The following is a 15,778-nucleotide window of genomic DNA, read 5'->3' as shown; positions in this document are numbered from 1 at the left end:
CTAATCATAGAAAACCTTCCTCTCTTCTCGCGGCGGCCGGCAGTGCGTCTATCGCCGCGGTGCTATAGCGGTGCTTTGCTTCGGCCGCCGCCGCCGCTTTAGTTTTTGAGGAACGGGGGCGGCGACTACTGTCTGCCCGGCCGTCTGGTGCCCTGCCGTTGTCACTTTGTGTCTCTCGTGGCGCGGCCGCTGTCGCCTCGAAGTCGGGTTCGAGACTGCATTAGCTGCGGTGCACCCTCCTGTCGTTGTGTTGGGGCTTGCCACCACGGCGGCACCGTTTCCCGACCAATTAGGCCGGCGCTCTTCGCCGAAGGGCAGCCGTCGTCGGTGGGTGCCTCTTGCCTCACTCCCCGTCTCCACTTTGGGTGTTTCTGATCCCCCCCCTCCCCCCCCCCCCCCTCTTGTCCCGACGAGCGCGGCATAGTTTTTCTTTGTGTGCGCTACCCGTTCCGAGAAAATTCGGGGAGGCCGTGACGTGTCACCAGTAATGCGTCGCGAATTGAGTTCCGGCTCCTCCCCCAATTTAGCCGCACCTGTCGCCATTTCGCGGTTAAGTGACATCCAGAGGAAGCGTGTATTCCTGGTAGGCTAGTTCGTGGCACGGAGGCTTACCGTGCCGCCTGCTTTACCGTAGCGCTGTGGTCGAACCTCATGACAGCCGCCGCCCTTCACCCTTGATTAAAAGACGCCGTCAGCTGCAAAGTTTGAGGTGTTGTCGCTGATTGCTGCCGCCTGCATTGTCGCATTCCCCGGGCAATAGTCAGAGGTTTAGTTAATTCGCGCCTTTCGTCCGTGTGGGAGATTCCCAGAGGACGAAATAATTTTCTACTCAAGCGCTTCACCCTCGCCACGATGCCTCTGCCGCCTGTCCGTGACGAATGTGCCGTGCGTCACGCGTTGGTGTGGCGGACCAACACGCACGCAACGCGAGGGGGCATTCCGAGGATAGGCGTCTTGCCGTGCTGGGCTGAAGGCGAGTTTTAGGCATCAACCGCTATGGAGCAACCAGCGCTGCTTGTCTCTTTTATGGGCGTAACCATTAAACCGCCGCGTGCTTGAAACCTGTTGTAATGGCGGGCTCTGTTCGGGTTTCCTTTGTTTTGTTTTTGTTTTGTTTTTTTAATTCGAGTTACTGGGCTCCGCCGTGCGAGCTTGTTAAACCAGAGGTCAGGCGTCGGCGACGTGAAACATCGAGGCCTTTTTTTTTTTTTTAAGAATGAAGCCTACTAATGATCTCCGGAGGTGTTCAGTCCTAGTCGGCACTTTTCGTCAAATCTACGTGGAAGGTATCAGATGGCTGGCAGTCACGAGTAACAACAGACAGTGCCGCTTTCCTCCTAGTCTGCGGCTCCTCCAGCTCTTGTCCAGGGGAAAAAAAAAATATTGAGTAATGTGCACTACAACAGTGAAGAAGCAGCTTTTGTATTCGACCTTTGTGCAGAGCTAAATTTGTCGAATCGTCATCGTAGATCATTTTGTTCGTACACTGCATTAGCGTGGCAGACCACAAATGTTCGACGACATGTGCACCGTCCCCTTCTCAACGGAGTGCAGTTGACGCATCTCAGCGCCCTGGGCAGGAGACAATGGGGTAGAGAGAACGGCAGCTCTCGAGACATCGCGTGGCACGCGGTTCACGACGCCGGCTAGTCGGCCGGCCGGAGGCGTTCCTGCGTAGTGCCGCGGCAGCAGGTCTCGCGGTCCGCCCGCAGGTGCTCGGGATTAGCGAGTCGGAAGCGCCGTTCTCAGCTGTGCAGCGGCGGAAACGGCCTCTAATTGATCTCCGAGATCGTGGTGGCTCCCGGCAGCTGGGCTCGCACGACGGGCGATGATTCAGAGTTCTCTCGCGGGAGGCTCATGGTTGAGGCGGTGTGTCCTGCGCCCTTTGGAAGCGGTTGTCAGTTGTGCTTATTAATGTTGTTTCTTCTAGGGAGAGAGAGGGAGTGCGCTTTATTTGAGTGGCATGTTACTCCGGGTCGTCCCGTTGGGAAAACTAAGAAAGTTCGCTTTCTAAACGAAATGAGTGCTCACCTGATCTCTTCTCCTTTATTTAGGCGGGTATAACGGCCTGTGCAGACCTGTCTTTGTGCTGTCTTATTAGCTATGCCGTAGTGCGTGTCCTAATTAGTTGGCATGTCAAGATAACCATGTAATAGAGCCAAATAAATAGAACTGCAATGAATAGGACCGCTGTGTTGTACTGAACCAAGGTTCTGTTCGCTGTTCTGTCGGGCAGTGCTTTGGCGTGAGCAGATGTACTGGACCAGGGTTCTGTTGGCTATTCTGTCGGGCAGTGCTTCGAGAGGTCAGCGGCTGTATCGTGTGTTGTCGCAGCTGGCGTCCAGAAATATTGCTTTTTTTTTTCTCCCCCACTCGCGTTCGTGGGTGTTCGCGGACTGATTGTCGTGGCGATGCCCTCCCTGCCCATCCGTCGTAACTGCCGCCAGACTTGATACTCCGTGTCGCCAGCACAGTGCAGTGCAGCGGCCCATTTAGCACTCCGTAGCACTTTTCTTCGTCGGGCGCCTATTGCTTTGTGGATTCCTTTGTTTCGCTCACACTGGACCGTGCGTCTTGAAGGACTGTAGACACCCAATTTTTGCCTGCATGGTTCCTTCTTTGAAATGATGCTTTACACATCAGTATACTGTGTCGATCACCGCGTAATATTTTCCAGCGATTGCTAAATAATTTATAGTTCAAGTTCTTCTTGACGCTGTTTCGTTTTTATCAGCAGAACGATGACTGTGACGTGAAGTTGACCTTCAGGCCACGTTAGTCAAGGAAAAAAAAACGGCAATATAACTGATCCGCCGTACGATTCCAGCTCTTGAAGCAGACCTCTGCTTTACGGGCTGTAGTTGACATTACATTGCAGGTTTTCTGTGCCTCGCGTGGCCTAAAGGTCACGTCATAGCCATCGTTTGGTTGATGGAAACGAACCCGGAACAGCATGAGAAATTCAATGATAAATTATTTAGCGGTCGTAGGCGGATGCCACGCGGTGATTCATGTATTCCAATGCCTGACGCATGATATGAAAGAAGAAAACTAGTAAATAAAATCGGGTGTCTATAGTCCTTTAAATGCGGTCGTTCGCGGGTTACTGTGTTTGTACTCATACACTGGTATGTCCAGTGAAACCTACCCCACACAGCTTATGGATGACTTCAGAGCAGTTGAGACCTTGTGTTGCCCCAGCAAGATGCCTATAAACGTTAAAGACTGTGTCGACTTCGTATACGTAAAGAAAACAAACCAATAATAATATTCTCTGAACATGGAATTGATTAGGTCTCAAGCTACGCATAAATATATGGTTGTCACTTTTTCCGAGGGTGATAAGGCATGTTATATATACATCAGGCCCATTTTGCAGTATGCCTGGCCTGTTTGGGATCCGATTTACAGTGTTCACATAGGCATGCTTGAACGTATATATTCAATCTTCTGCTGCCCGATTGCTAAATGGCCTGCATGATCGTTTCAGCACAAGCAGTATGAGGAAGGAATTGGACTGGGTTCCTCTGAGTAAACGCCGTAGAACACCCCGCCTAAAGTTGTTTTACTCAGTTTATCGTAACCAAACCGATGTTTCATCCTCGTCTTATTTGCACCCACCACATTGTGCATTTTACCGAGCTGATCGTTGTTATGACTTCTTATGGTTACGCTCCAGGAGGAACTTTTTTTTTTTTTTTCAGCATTCTTTCTTTGTGCGGACCACCAAGGAATGGAATTCGGATCTCTTTCATGAAACTCCGGGCTCTCAATTAAAGTTTTGACGAGGGTTCATTTTGTTCTCTCTAAAGTCATTATTGCCTTCAAATGTCGCAATCGCTGCATTCAGCTGTGGCTGTTAAGCGAATACGTGAAAACGTGAAGCAGTGCCACAGAGCCACCAAGGCTACCCAAATTTTGAAACTTATCCCTCCTCTTCTGTCCCTCTTCCGCGACTACGAATGTCGTGGAGCCGTTCCCACGTCACAGTACAAGCAACTAACAAGGTATGGTGCAGGCGGCCACATATTGTCTTTCGGGAATCGCAGGGGCATAGGCCTCGAACGCCTTTCGGTCGTTGACCTCAATGTGTCTGTAGATGCGCGAAGAAGTAGAGCTGAATGAAGTGCTCAAACAGGCTGCAACAGTCGGTAAGCGAACACCATCCATCTATGAGCCATGGTGCGCCTTTCTTGCAATGCATTTCATGCTTGCACCTACTCTCGACGATGAGGCAGACTTCGGCTTGTTTTCGTTTTACTCATTCCAGCCGTATTCGGGCATTCTTTCTGTTTCTCCAGCGGGAGCACTGGAAATGTCAAGCGTTTTCATTTCACCTCCATCCAAACTGAAACTCTGTCATGCTGCGGCGTACGCTCGTTCGCACTTGCAAGTTTTGGCGCAAGTTGGATCGTCGTGCGCATTTTGGCGTTGGCAACAGATCCTCAGGTGGTTCGAGTACGTGTATGTCCAAGAAAAGCGGCGTTTCAGCTACGTCTCTCGCGCCTCTGGTTGTGCCGTTCTTCAGGGTTGCGGCAGCGCTTTCCCGCTCTGTGCAGCGGTAGTAGCCCGTCAAGAGCCCCCGCTTCGTTCCGCTGCGACTGCTGCGCCGAGAATGACTCCCCCGGAGTGGTTCCAACTCCGGTGCGGAGATTCTTTAACCCCGAGGCATGCGCGAGACATGGAAATCTTCCCGGGGCAAGGAGGAGAAGGCACCACTGCTGCGGGCGCACGGGGCGCGCGATCAGGGGCAACGCTTTTGGACGGCCCTCCGCGAGAGACATTCCTCCTGTCCGCCCGGATGAAAAGTATTTTTGGCCCGAGCCTCGACGCGCCGGCGGCAGCGGCGATAAATGAAAACGACGGCAGCAGCGACGTCATTCGGGGGCCCGTCAGCGGAGGAGAAGGACGGTGGACGCCATTGCCTTGGGGGCAGAATTGCGCGCAGTGCGTCGACGCCTGCCTGGCGGCCGATTGGAACACGCGCCTCTTGGCACTCGCTACTGTTTTTTTTGTTTTTTTCTCTCTCTAGTCTGTCGGATCTCGATGCTTGTCGAGGAGCGTATGTGTGAATGGTTTGCGAACGGTAGTAGTCACTGGCCGGAAATGGTTGCATCCGATGCGAGGATTCTGTTCGACCTTGAACGGGCCGCGCGTGTAAGGTCGCGGATGCGACGAGGTTGCGTAGCATATATGAATAGAGTTAAATGTATTCTTTTTATCGTTCGAAGAGCCCGGTCACGCTGATCCCCAGGAGCCGTCGTCGGATCTTGTCCAGCACCCTCATCTCAGAAAACACCGTGTTCACTGTGTGAACAAATGCCATCGGATGCCCGAAATCTCCAGTCAGCTAAGCATATAATGAAGGAAACTCATCTTTTCAAGGTCAGATCATTCCCGCTCGCATTCACGGCCGTGTCAGGGGAAAGGCAGCGGCGGGAAATTTCGACCATTGAGTTGTATCGCTTGGCGAAATGTTAGTAATCTTACATGAAGTACCATCTCATATCAGGGTGCCATTGATTGGAAAGTTGAACAAAATGTACATAACCTTCTGTACTTACCTTATCGATCACCGATAACGAGTATTGACACTGATTGCAATGTTTGCCTTGCGGCTTTGGGGCAACTCTCATTTCGATACGCTGCTCGAACTGAGGAGGATCAACTGTTGCGCTTAGCTTGGTTCGAGGCGAGGAGGACGCCGGATGCAAGCGCATCAGGCTCCAGACTGGACGCGCCTCGTGGTTCTGGTCGTGGAAATATGAAGTGAAAGTCGGTGCATCAGGGATACTGGGCTGAATGAAATAAACGTCTTCAGCATTACCTCCGTTCTAGCCCAAGGCAGAACTCATGTACCGAGAGCACCGAGAGCGAGCGAGCGCACGGCTGGCGTCATCTGTCGGCGGCGTCGGCAAGCGTATCCGGAAGTGTGGCAAGCTGGAGGAGGAAGGGCCCGTCAGCAGAGGAGGAGGGACGCACTGGGAGCGAGGGAAAGGGAGCGCGGTCCGCGCGCGCCTTCCCGCGTCAACCGGCGGCGTGTCGAGTCTGCAGCCAGCGAGCTTTCTGCGTGGATTCAGGGGCGCCACAATGGCGGCCTCGACAGCGGCGTCACTCCTCGTGCGCTGGCGGCGCGACGTCGTTTGAATCTACATCGCTGGCGCCGGCCACTGCGACAGCGTCTTGATTATGCCGACGTCCTACAGAGCCTCGTCGTCCGCCATGCAGCGTGCTGTGTGTCGTTGCCGCATGCTGGGCCTAGCCTGGCTACGCCGGCTCAAGAAGTATCTCCGTCTCTCGAAAGGGATTGTCAGGCGACTTCGGCATCTTGTCAACGCGCTGCGCTCGCTCCTGCTCGACCGCTGCCTCGCCGCGCCGGCACCGTCCGCAACAGGTATTTCATCTCCTCGTTGCACAGCGGCTCATTGTAGTACGCAGCGCGGTGCTTGTCAAGCTCTTGCCGCCCGGGATTTTTTTTTCTTTCTTTTGCGAGCGTTTTCAGTTCGCATGCAGTGGCAGACGTGTGGAGATCTTGCTCGAGAGAGAATCGGAAGAGTTGTTTACTTGCGTTGCTGCGGCTTTTTCTTGGATGGTAGCGTTTGTTGATCGCCGGTTCTCTTTCGTTATAAATGTGACGTGACGTTAGCATATGCGTCGTCTATTGAAACTGAGTTCATAGATCATGCTGCAGCTTGTGATATTTTATACTACGGGAGAAACACTGATTGTTTGTTATCGCTGAGGCGTGCTTTGAGTGCTGCGGCACGGTGCATTGTAGCGGCGACAGCATAATTTTCGCACACGCTAGTTGAGGTTCGGCTCTCATTGCCCATTTTTATTTTAGTTCTACTTCACTTTTCTCTTGCCTCGTTCTTTTCTGCGGTATCCGTAGGTGAGTGCTACTGCCCAGGAGACCGTATGCGCGATGGTTCTAACCTGCAAAAGCATCTCGTTCCTGCTTCTGGACCTTCGTTTTATGTTACATGTAAGGTTTTGTTGCACTGCCCCTGAGTTCTAAATGCAGGCTTTTTGCCAGGGGCAATTCCTTGGCAGTCATTCATGAGCAGTTTGGTGCGTAAGCTGTGTGCGCATTGCGTACGGAGAGCTTGGTTGCTGGGATTTGCTGGTCTTTTGCGGGAGGCCAGTTTTTCAGCACGATAGGACGTCGCGGTCGACTTGCGGGCATTGGGGTGCCTCGATTCTTGGCTGTGCAGAGGTGTGTTTGCGTCAGTTCGTGTCGGTAGCCGGCGGCTGTCGCAAGTGCGCTCGCGTTATGTATGCTCTGTAGCATCTACAGGTTTCTCGCTGTGTAATCTTGCCCATTGCTATGCGAAGCTTCAGCGGCTTTCCGTTCGGTATTCACCCTGTGTCATTTTTTTTGTAGTGCAGTAAGAGCTGAGAGTACGTTATCAGTCGCTAGTTTTTCTGCACGTTATGTAACTGCGAGTAAGAGAAAAATGTTGCAATAATTGAAGCTAACGTACTACTAATGACGGGAGCAGAGAAAAGTTCCTCGCTGTGTTCCTTTCGGTGGAAGTGCCCCCCCCCCCCCCCCCCCCTTTTCTTCCCAGGTTTTTCAGAAGCCATAGATTATCTCAGGTTTTTTTATATATATGTGTGTATATATATATTGGCCGAAAGCCTTGGCTGAGCCAAGGACTCGCTTCTCGTTGCGGGTTCCCGGGGGCCGGGAAGGCCTTCGTGTTCGCGGCGGGGCCAAACGAAGCGAGCAGCACCAGTCGCGCGCCGGTGCTGCCGCAACGTAGTATTTTCGCTCGATCGTGCCCGCGATATTTTTAAAGGTTTCGCGTCTCGCAATTCTGGGTCGGCGGCAAGCCCCGCCGTGCCGTGGTGGTCTATGCTTTTCTTGCAGCCGCGCCTGGTTGCCTTTTTGTCTTTGCGTTTTTCCCCCCTCTTATCCTTCTCCCGACCGGTGGCAGGGAAGACTGCGCGCTCTGGTGCCGCGGCCCCGTCGGCGGCGCGACGGGAGGGAGAGGGGCGAGGGTCCTCTAGGCGCCGTTCGTCTGTCGCCGACTGACCGCGCGAGCCGTGTGCCGCCGTCGCGAGCAAATGAAGGGGGGTTGCTTTTGAATCGGACCGGCCGCACTTTGCAGCTGCCCTTCGGGAGGCTTTGCGATGACTCCTAATGCTGGCTTCTGCCGGGCTGCCGCGATGCGGTGCTGTGGCCGGCATTGGAAAGGGGGGTTATTTGTTGGGTTTTGGCGTCTTGGGCTGGTTTGCCTGTGTGCGCCGCGCTTCACTGATTCGGTGTGCGGTGGCAGATGGGAACGTCGCAGCGAAGGCGACTCATTTTCGGTTCATTAGCGTGGCGTTTGCTATTGTGCTACCGCTGCCTCGCAGACGTCTGAAGCGGAGGCAAGGATTGCGTGATGGCAATAAAATTGGACGGAACACTTCAGCTCCGCCTTATGGACGTGGTAGCGTTAACGGGTTTTATGCCCATATGTGCGGAATTGGTTATCCTCTACTTAACATTCATAGATCCCTACCACTCTGCCTGGCTCACTGGTGCAGCGGTTAAGCGATGCGCCACTACCCTGCGATAGCACCTGCTTCCACTGCTGGGGCCTGTGCAACCCAGGTTGCTCTTCCCGAGCAGCCTCTCGGGAACATTCCTTAATGTAACTTGCAACGGTGGGCAGGTTGTGATGACGTCACACGGTCACGTGCCCTAGGTGCCCCCGCCCAGGTTGCTTCTCTGGATTTTTCGGTCACGGTCAACGGCGCCGGCTTTTTCTTTAACGCTGTCGCTTTACAAGTTGCAGCATGCCTGAATGACGGATGTTTGCGTACATCTTGGCTGGCGCGATGAAATGGGTCGTCCCCAAGCAGAAAGGAGGAACTTAATAATAATAATAATAATAAACTTTATTAACGCAAGATTGCCACAGCAACAATACATGATAGGCCTGCCAAAGCCTGCCAAAACTTCACATACGCGTGTGGAGTACCTCGTTTCATGCTTTCTCTCCAAATTTGTAGTCGTACGTGATGTATTGAAATGCCGTCAGATGAGGTTGACATGTCGCTACAAAGGCACCTAAATTGCTTTGCATAATCTCATAAACGCACAAGTTCTCTCTGTGTGTGTTTTTTTTTTTTCTTGCTTGAAAGGGGAAATGTTATTTTTAGGTGATTTTGAAATTGTGCCCCGGATTTCTTTGGCTTGCGAGCCGCATTCGCCTTTATACGCTCGTACTAGTCTTGTATAGCTGTGCAGTAGGAACTGAGAGCGCGGAACGACCGCTTCCACAAGTGAGCTAAGCTAGGACAGTGATGGCAGGTGCTCATTGTTTTAACTTGGGTGTCGTGCAAGGATGCTGGGATCAGTGCCTAGATCGTATTCTGCTCATCGGCGGGGCGTGCGCTCATCGGCGTTCTCTCGTTCCTTCTCGCAGGCTACTCGGCGGCGACCACCACGACAGCGGGTGACCGCGGCGCGCCCACGGGCGGCGAAGGCGGCAGCTCGGACGACGGGCCCTGGTGCGAGATCGCCTACTGGGAGCTGGGAGACCGCGTGGGACCCATGTACACCGTCCAGCGGCCGTGGCTGCACGTGACGTTTGACGAGCGCACGCCTCCTTCTTCCTGCGACGCCGAGCTGAGCCTGCACGCGCTGGCCCGCTCCAGCGGTGCCGCCTGCAAGGACATCGTGGCGCGCGTGCGCTCCCGCATCGGCCAGGGTCTGACCCTGCTGCGCGAGCCCGACGGCGTGTGGGTCTACAACCGCTCCGAGTACGCCGTGTTCGTCGCCTCGCCCACGCTGGACATGCCGTCGGCCCGCAACCTGACAGTATTCAAGGTGCCGCCCGGCTACTCGCTGCGCGTCTACGACTGGGAGCGCGCGCGCCTCTACAGCCAGTGCCCGCCGGTGTCGTGGGACGGGCCGCTGGCGCTCACCGCCGTGCGCATCTCCTTCGTCAAGGGATGGGGCCCCAAGTACGCGCGCCAGGTCGTGACCGCCCTGCCCTGCTCTCTCGAACTCTTCTTCCACGCGCCGCCCAGGTGATGGGCAGGGGACGCTCGCTGGCGCCACTGATTTTTCAAAGCTCGGCGGAGGAGACCGCGGGACTGCGGCCTATTTTTGATATTCTCACTGCCCCCCCTGGCTTGTGTCGGCCGGCCGCGCCCCGTCACTGTGATGGGTCACCGTGTGCCTGTTACCATTACCGTGGCAGCAGGGAGAGACTTTGCTGCGGGCACGACTCGCCCCAGAGAGAAAGGCTTTCAAATGTGTGCGTGTTGTACATGTGTGTGCGGGAGAAGTTCCTTCTAAGGCGAGTGCACCGCTCTTTCAATTTTTCACCGTTTCGCCATTCACCTGGATGCACAACTGCCCGAGGACAACGAGGCACTGCCACTAACACCAACTGGAAAGTTTATATCCACTCTTGCCCCCTTACCTCTCTTTAGCTGATTGGTTGTGTGGTAGCCAGAGCAGGGCCGCTGTTCTCTAGATGGCACCCTTTGAGGAACCTCTGCATTCTGCTACTGCCACGGCTGGTAGCAAGTGAATGATGCAATTGCTGGCGCTGCCATCCGTAGGTCGTGGCTAAGGGCGATAAATGAAGCATTTAAAGAGCACTGGTCCATTTACTTCTCAATAGTAATGTTTGCTTCCTGAAAAGCTTTGACCATGGGCTTTGCTCTTATGCAATTGCTGCTGCTTTAGTTGTGCGTTCCTGACAACTAAACCCTCCCTAATGGCTAACACCACTGGAGATATTTTGTCAATGCTGGTGCACCTTGCCATCATTTACATTTATGTTTAAGTAGTGTTGCAGAAATAGGAATATTGCAAATACATAGTTTTATTGTCCCAACTCATGCTTGTCATTAAAAGCTTAAACTTGAGCCACTATGAACAGCACACCTGGTATGTTTATGCAGAAACATGCTTATCTGGCATGGGGCTCAATATAGAGACATTGCAATCTGCCTTTGGTGTCAGAGTTTCAGTTCTAAGTTCCCCTGCAGCACTTGATCCACCATTGCTTGCAGTCTGTGCTAAGTGACAACTGTCACTGCTGGAGAAGCTACGAACATAAACCATCAGCTTGCAGGCCAGTGGCACTGATTCACTAGCATTTGAGAACAGCACACCTGTGGAAGCCATTGCATTGCTACTCATAGCGTTAACTGCAGTGCCACTGATAGTTGCCCTCGAGCATAGATATGCTTGATGGCTATTACATGCCCCGTTCGATGCTAAAAAGAAATCAGTGTCAAATGAGAATTCGTGAAAGTCTGGCCATTGAACTTAGTTGTTGCAGCTATATTCAGCTTCAACTAACTGTAAATTTAGTGGCATGTTTTTGGTCTAGTGAATGATCAAGGGCAAGTGTATTGATGTATGGGCATGAAGCGATTTGATTTGAGCATTACTGACCATTCTTTGAAATTGGGCTGAGCAAGATTGCGGCCATGTATTGTGTCGGCCTTGTCCTCGAAATCTAGTTTGGTAGCCTTTGAAGGAGCCATGACCTGGGGCCGTATTTTTTGAACAGTTGGCTTTCCCTACTTTTGAACATGTTTTGAGTTAAGATTAGCGGCACTTGTTACCTCACAACCTGTGCCGTACCTCTCTAGCATGATGACAGCCACTGTGCCAGCCAGTTTGCACATGGGCAAAGCGGCCTGTGCCATGCATGGTGGACCAGTGTTATGTTCTGACTGGGCAGTGTTTTCTTTGCCGCCCTGTGGCCAGTGACAGCTGATGTAGGCGGCAAAGCCGAACGCAGCACACAAGCTGATGGAGTCTGGAATTACCGGTGTTAAGCGTCTGCAACTTGGGTGTGTGGAGAACCTTGTGAGGCAGGCAGAAGGTGTCACGAGTGGCCTATGTTCTTCAGGGTGGAATCCTTGGGGAGTTCATTTGCGTGGTGTCACTGCGATGGCTGGGGACACCTATGCCATTCTCATTGGTGTTATCATTGCCCGACTTGACGGGCAGGCAATGGTCTTGCTTCCCTTCGTGTTATAGCCTCTTTGTTGTTGTTATCGTGGAGTGTGGAAGGTACTAGTTTCTGCCTGAAGCAGCTTCTTCCTTATGCGAGTCAGCTTATTTATTATTGTGGTTTCCCCTGAATAGGGAAGAAAGAACTGCCTGCTATGCCTTTATAAATATATTATATATATATATAAAGTATATGCTTGTGATGCGTGTCTGAGCACAGCTTTCCTTTCCCATTTTATCCGTGCTGTCATTTCTCCAAAGCCTCTCCCGAAAAGAAAAAAAAAAACAAGAGTACAAATTGCTTGTTGCATTCTCTTCTGGTGTGTGTCTGTAAGCTTTGCTGCCACTCGTGTTTTACTGCAAGGAGCTGCGTGTTGAGCATCTAAAATTGTAGTGTACTTTGTTGACATCTCGCCATGTTTACTGTAGCAAGTTAAAGCTTTTACTATTGCTTGTAAGCATGAAGACTGGAGTTACTTAAATCAGGTGTATGTTTTCGACTCATCTCCATCCTACAAACAAGCCCTCAATCCTCAAACCAGCTCATTCTTGCAAAATTACTGTTCAGCTTGAAAGATCTAAGTTCTTGCTAACACAAAAAAAAATATTCGTCTGAAAGTATAGTGTGCTGTGGACTCCCCCCCCCCCCCTTCAAGAGTTCCGATAGTTCCGTCACGTCATCTCTTTCCTGTGCAGTTTGCTGCATGTAGCACAGGGCACCGGTTACATGACATGAAAAGGGTTCCTCGTTATGCACATTCTTAGCTCTCTACAGACTCTCTAAGCTTGGTACCCACGTTTAGAAATGTTCATTCTGATTCGACGCAGTTTGCTGAGGTTTCTGTTGCGTTCCCGTGCCGTTGCATACCAGGGTCACTGCTGTCTTTCCATTGCACCCCTGCTGTGTCCACATTCACTGCACCGTGTCCATCAATCATTTAATATTTCTCTGAGCTTTGACCAGCTGCTTTGCTGCTCACTGTAGCCTTTACCTTTCTGGAGTGGGTATCTACATGCTGTCGAAGATCACTTAGCGGCAGCCCCCACTAATTGTGTGTGGAAGCTGCACCTTGTGTCCTTTCAAGTCACTGCGCTGTACAGTCGCGAGCAAAAAATATTAGCACAGATCACTGGCGATTAGAATTCGTATATCTCACCACGCGGCGCTGCGGTACGCAGACCTGCTTATCGGGCCGTTTCCATGTTTTGCAGCCTAGGGGGGGACGGCAGGAAGTAAGCTTTATCAAGCGTGCACCGCCCGAGCGTTGAAGTGCCGACCCTACGTGACTGCGCATGCGGCATTTATTTTGGCTCTGTTATCAAGCAAAGATGGCTTATTTTTATTGCTGTTTTTTTATGTCCGCGATGGTTTGTCAAAAGGAACTCGCGGGAACAATAGCTGATAGCGCTGCTTTTAGCCAGTAATTTTGCTGGTCCGTGGCAGTCCACTGAACCCCCCTAATACTGTAGAATGGGAACGGCCCGGCACTCTCGTTATCAGCCTCTTCGCCACCCGCAACGCCACGCGTTGTCATTCCGGCGCTCTGGTGTTCCGTCTCGTGTGCTAATCTTTTTTACCCGCGACTGTACCTCATTCGAATGGCTGAAGTATGTTTGTTACCCTGGGGTCATGTGAACAAGGCTTCTGCTCTCTTTGGAGCAAGTTAGCAGTGTGGAAGGGAGATGCACCAGTGACCCTTGACGCACGGGATGTTCGTGCCGTTTTCTCCTCATCGTCCCGCAAGTCTTTTTGTCAAAGGAGAGGTGCATGTAAACCCACTAGGATTCCAAAATGTGTCTCAAAAGGAGCGATACATGTATCCTTTTGTAGACCTCTTGTCCCCAAGTGCAGCGTCTCGACCAAGCCCACCTCTTGGTGTCTTGTGCGGATGTGATGTGCCTTTTGCTGTTTCCTTTGGCGTCTGAGCTTCGAGTGCTACCCGTGTCACCGCGTCGTTTTGTTTCTCATCTCTTCTCTGAAGCCTTGCGTCGTTGGTGCATTGCCACCTTTGCCTTGCTGATCACTCGAAGGATGAGAAAGACCTTCGTGCAGCTTGTCTTCCACACTGGGTATAATACCTTCCCTGTTCGGGAGGGCCCTCATCCCACCTTCCCACTGCGGTTGTCTGGATATTTCCCTCGCTTCCACATGGCCTCCACACAGTCTTTTCCTGGTGCTTTTATTCTCCTCCCTGTTTCCATTAATGGCTTTCTCACTGCTCTCTGTGATTGTCTTGCTGCAAAGTGGCCGCTGTTGCATAGTACGTCTAATGGCAATGTGCCCAACAGGCTCTTGCCATTGTGAATGTGTGAGCAGCAGGTTTTGTAGCTTTACTTGCGTCGGCTGTCCAAATTTTTACCCACCGAGTCGTTTGAAGAGCCCCTGAATTGATGATCGAAATTTGGTCGCGCAGATGCTTGCTAAAGCTGTGGCACAGTTCACTGTGCAGATCATTCGCTCAAACGATGCAGTGGCGACTGGTGCACGTGGGACCGAAAGATTTTCACGAATTCAAACAGGGTTGGGCTTGAGCAGCCATTTTGATGCACCTTGTCGAGTTGAACTTTTTTCTTTTGTCTGTGTGAGCTCTCTTGTTGTGTCTTTTGTTTTGCTTTCTTTCATCATCTCCTTTATGAATGATTAAAAGAACACATGAAAAGTGCCAAAAACTGTAGTTGTGACTTTGTTGTTGTCCGTGTCTGCGGGGGGAAGTGAGATAGGGAACTGCAGGCACTGCAGCATTCTTCGTTCTGCTTGGAAATTGTTGCTCCACCTCTGCCATCGTGTCTGGCTTTGGCCAAAGGCTTGATGCGTTGCTTGCATCTGTGTGTGTGCATACGTGCATTTTGTGTGAAGCAAACCTGTGACTGTTCTTGGAGAAAGTGCGTTGCACGCAAGCTCGTAAAAAAAAAACTATTCCATCCACTCTTTGGTAAGAAAAGAAATATATAAATATATACATATATATATAAAGATATATATATATTGATGTATAAACTTGCTGTTCAGCAGTTGTAGCTAGGCAAAGCCTGCAGAAAGTAAGTGCCTGGTCGGTCTTAAAAGAAGTGTACGCCGTGCGCTGTTGCTGAGCGTGCGTGTATAAATGCACATTTCCCTGATGGTAGTATTCTATCTCTTAGAAGATGGCTTCATGCTGGTCTTAATCTTTTATTATTACCTTTGAATGCACGTGTCAATATATGTGGCTCTAGGAGCGCATGAGTATTTTTTTTTTTTTTCATCTTCTAACACATGGTATGGAACTGACAATCCAATACCGTTCTGCCTGCCTCAATGCCTTACGAATACTGTGGAAGGAAGCAAATGTTTAAAAAAATGCTGTCTGTATGTGTGTGCCTGTTTTAACTAAGTTTGCTCAAGCGTCCTAGGCTGTGCTGTATTATATCTGTTTCTTGTTTCATCGTTTCTGGAATGCAGAAGTACGATGAGAATGACTTAACGAAAGCTTTCCTTTTCTCATGCATTTTTGTACATATGTAAAGTGTAAATAATGACTTTTTTTTTCTAGTAGGTATGTCCTTTCTTTTTTTCCCCCCCCTTGTGACCGGTTTCGCTGTGAAATGCGTGGCTTTGTACAAACTCTGTCGGAAGTGTACAAAATGAAAAATGATACTTTCTACTGTAATAAAGGTACAGGTATCCTATGCCCTGCTTGGCCCAGTGTGGTTCTTCCCCAAACTCGCGAGCTGTGCAGGCGCATGCTCACTGAATTGGGGAACACCCAACATTTTGGTGAATGTTACATGCTGCAGCTGACTTGAGCCAAGTAGTGCACTGCA

At 51.3% G+C, this 15,778-nt stretch overlaps 1 protein-coding gene across 1 annotated transcript in view; it reads left to right on the top strand.

The window, feature by feature from the left end:
- Window positions 1-15,643, top strand: part of LOC149340476 (SMAD family member 7-like) — a 130,822-nt gene extending 115,179 nt beyond the window's left edge. The window contains exon 4 of the mRNA XM_089551131.1: window positions 9,420-15,643. Within this exon, the coding sequence (XP_089407257.1) occupies window positions 9,420-10,030 (611 nt within the window). The 3' untranslated portion in view covers window positions 10,031-15,643. The remainder of the gene's footprint in view (window positions 1-9,419) is intronic.
- Window positions 15,644-15,778: the final 135 nt, after the last annotated feature.

Source organism: Amblyomma mixtum, chromosome 6, assembly GCF_055824585.1.
Source record: "Amblyomma mixtum isolate Tamu chromosome 6, ASM5582458v1, whole genome shotgun sequence".
NCBI lineage: Eukaryota > Metazoa > Arthropoda > Arachnida > Ixodida > Ixodidae > Amblyomma > Amblyomma mixtum.
Note: the sequence above shows the minus strand (reverse complement) of the source record. Positions and strands in the feature narration are given on the sequence as shown.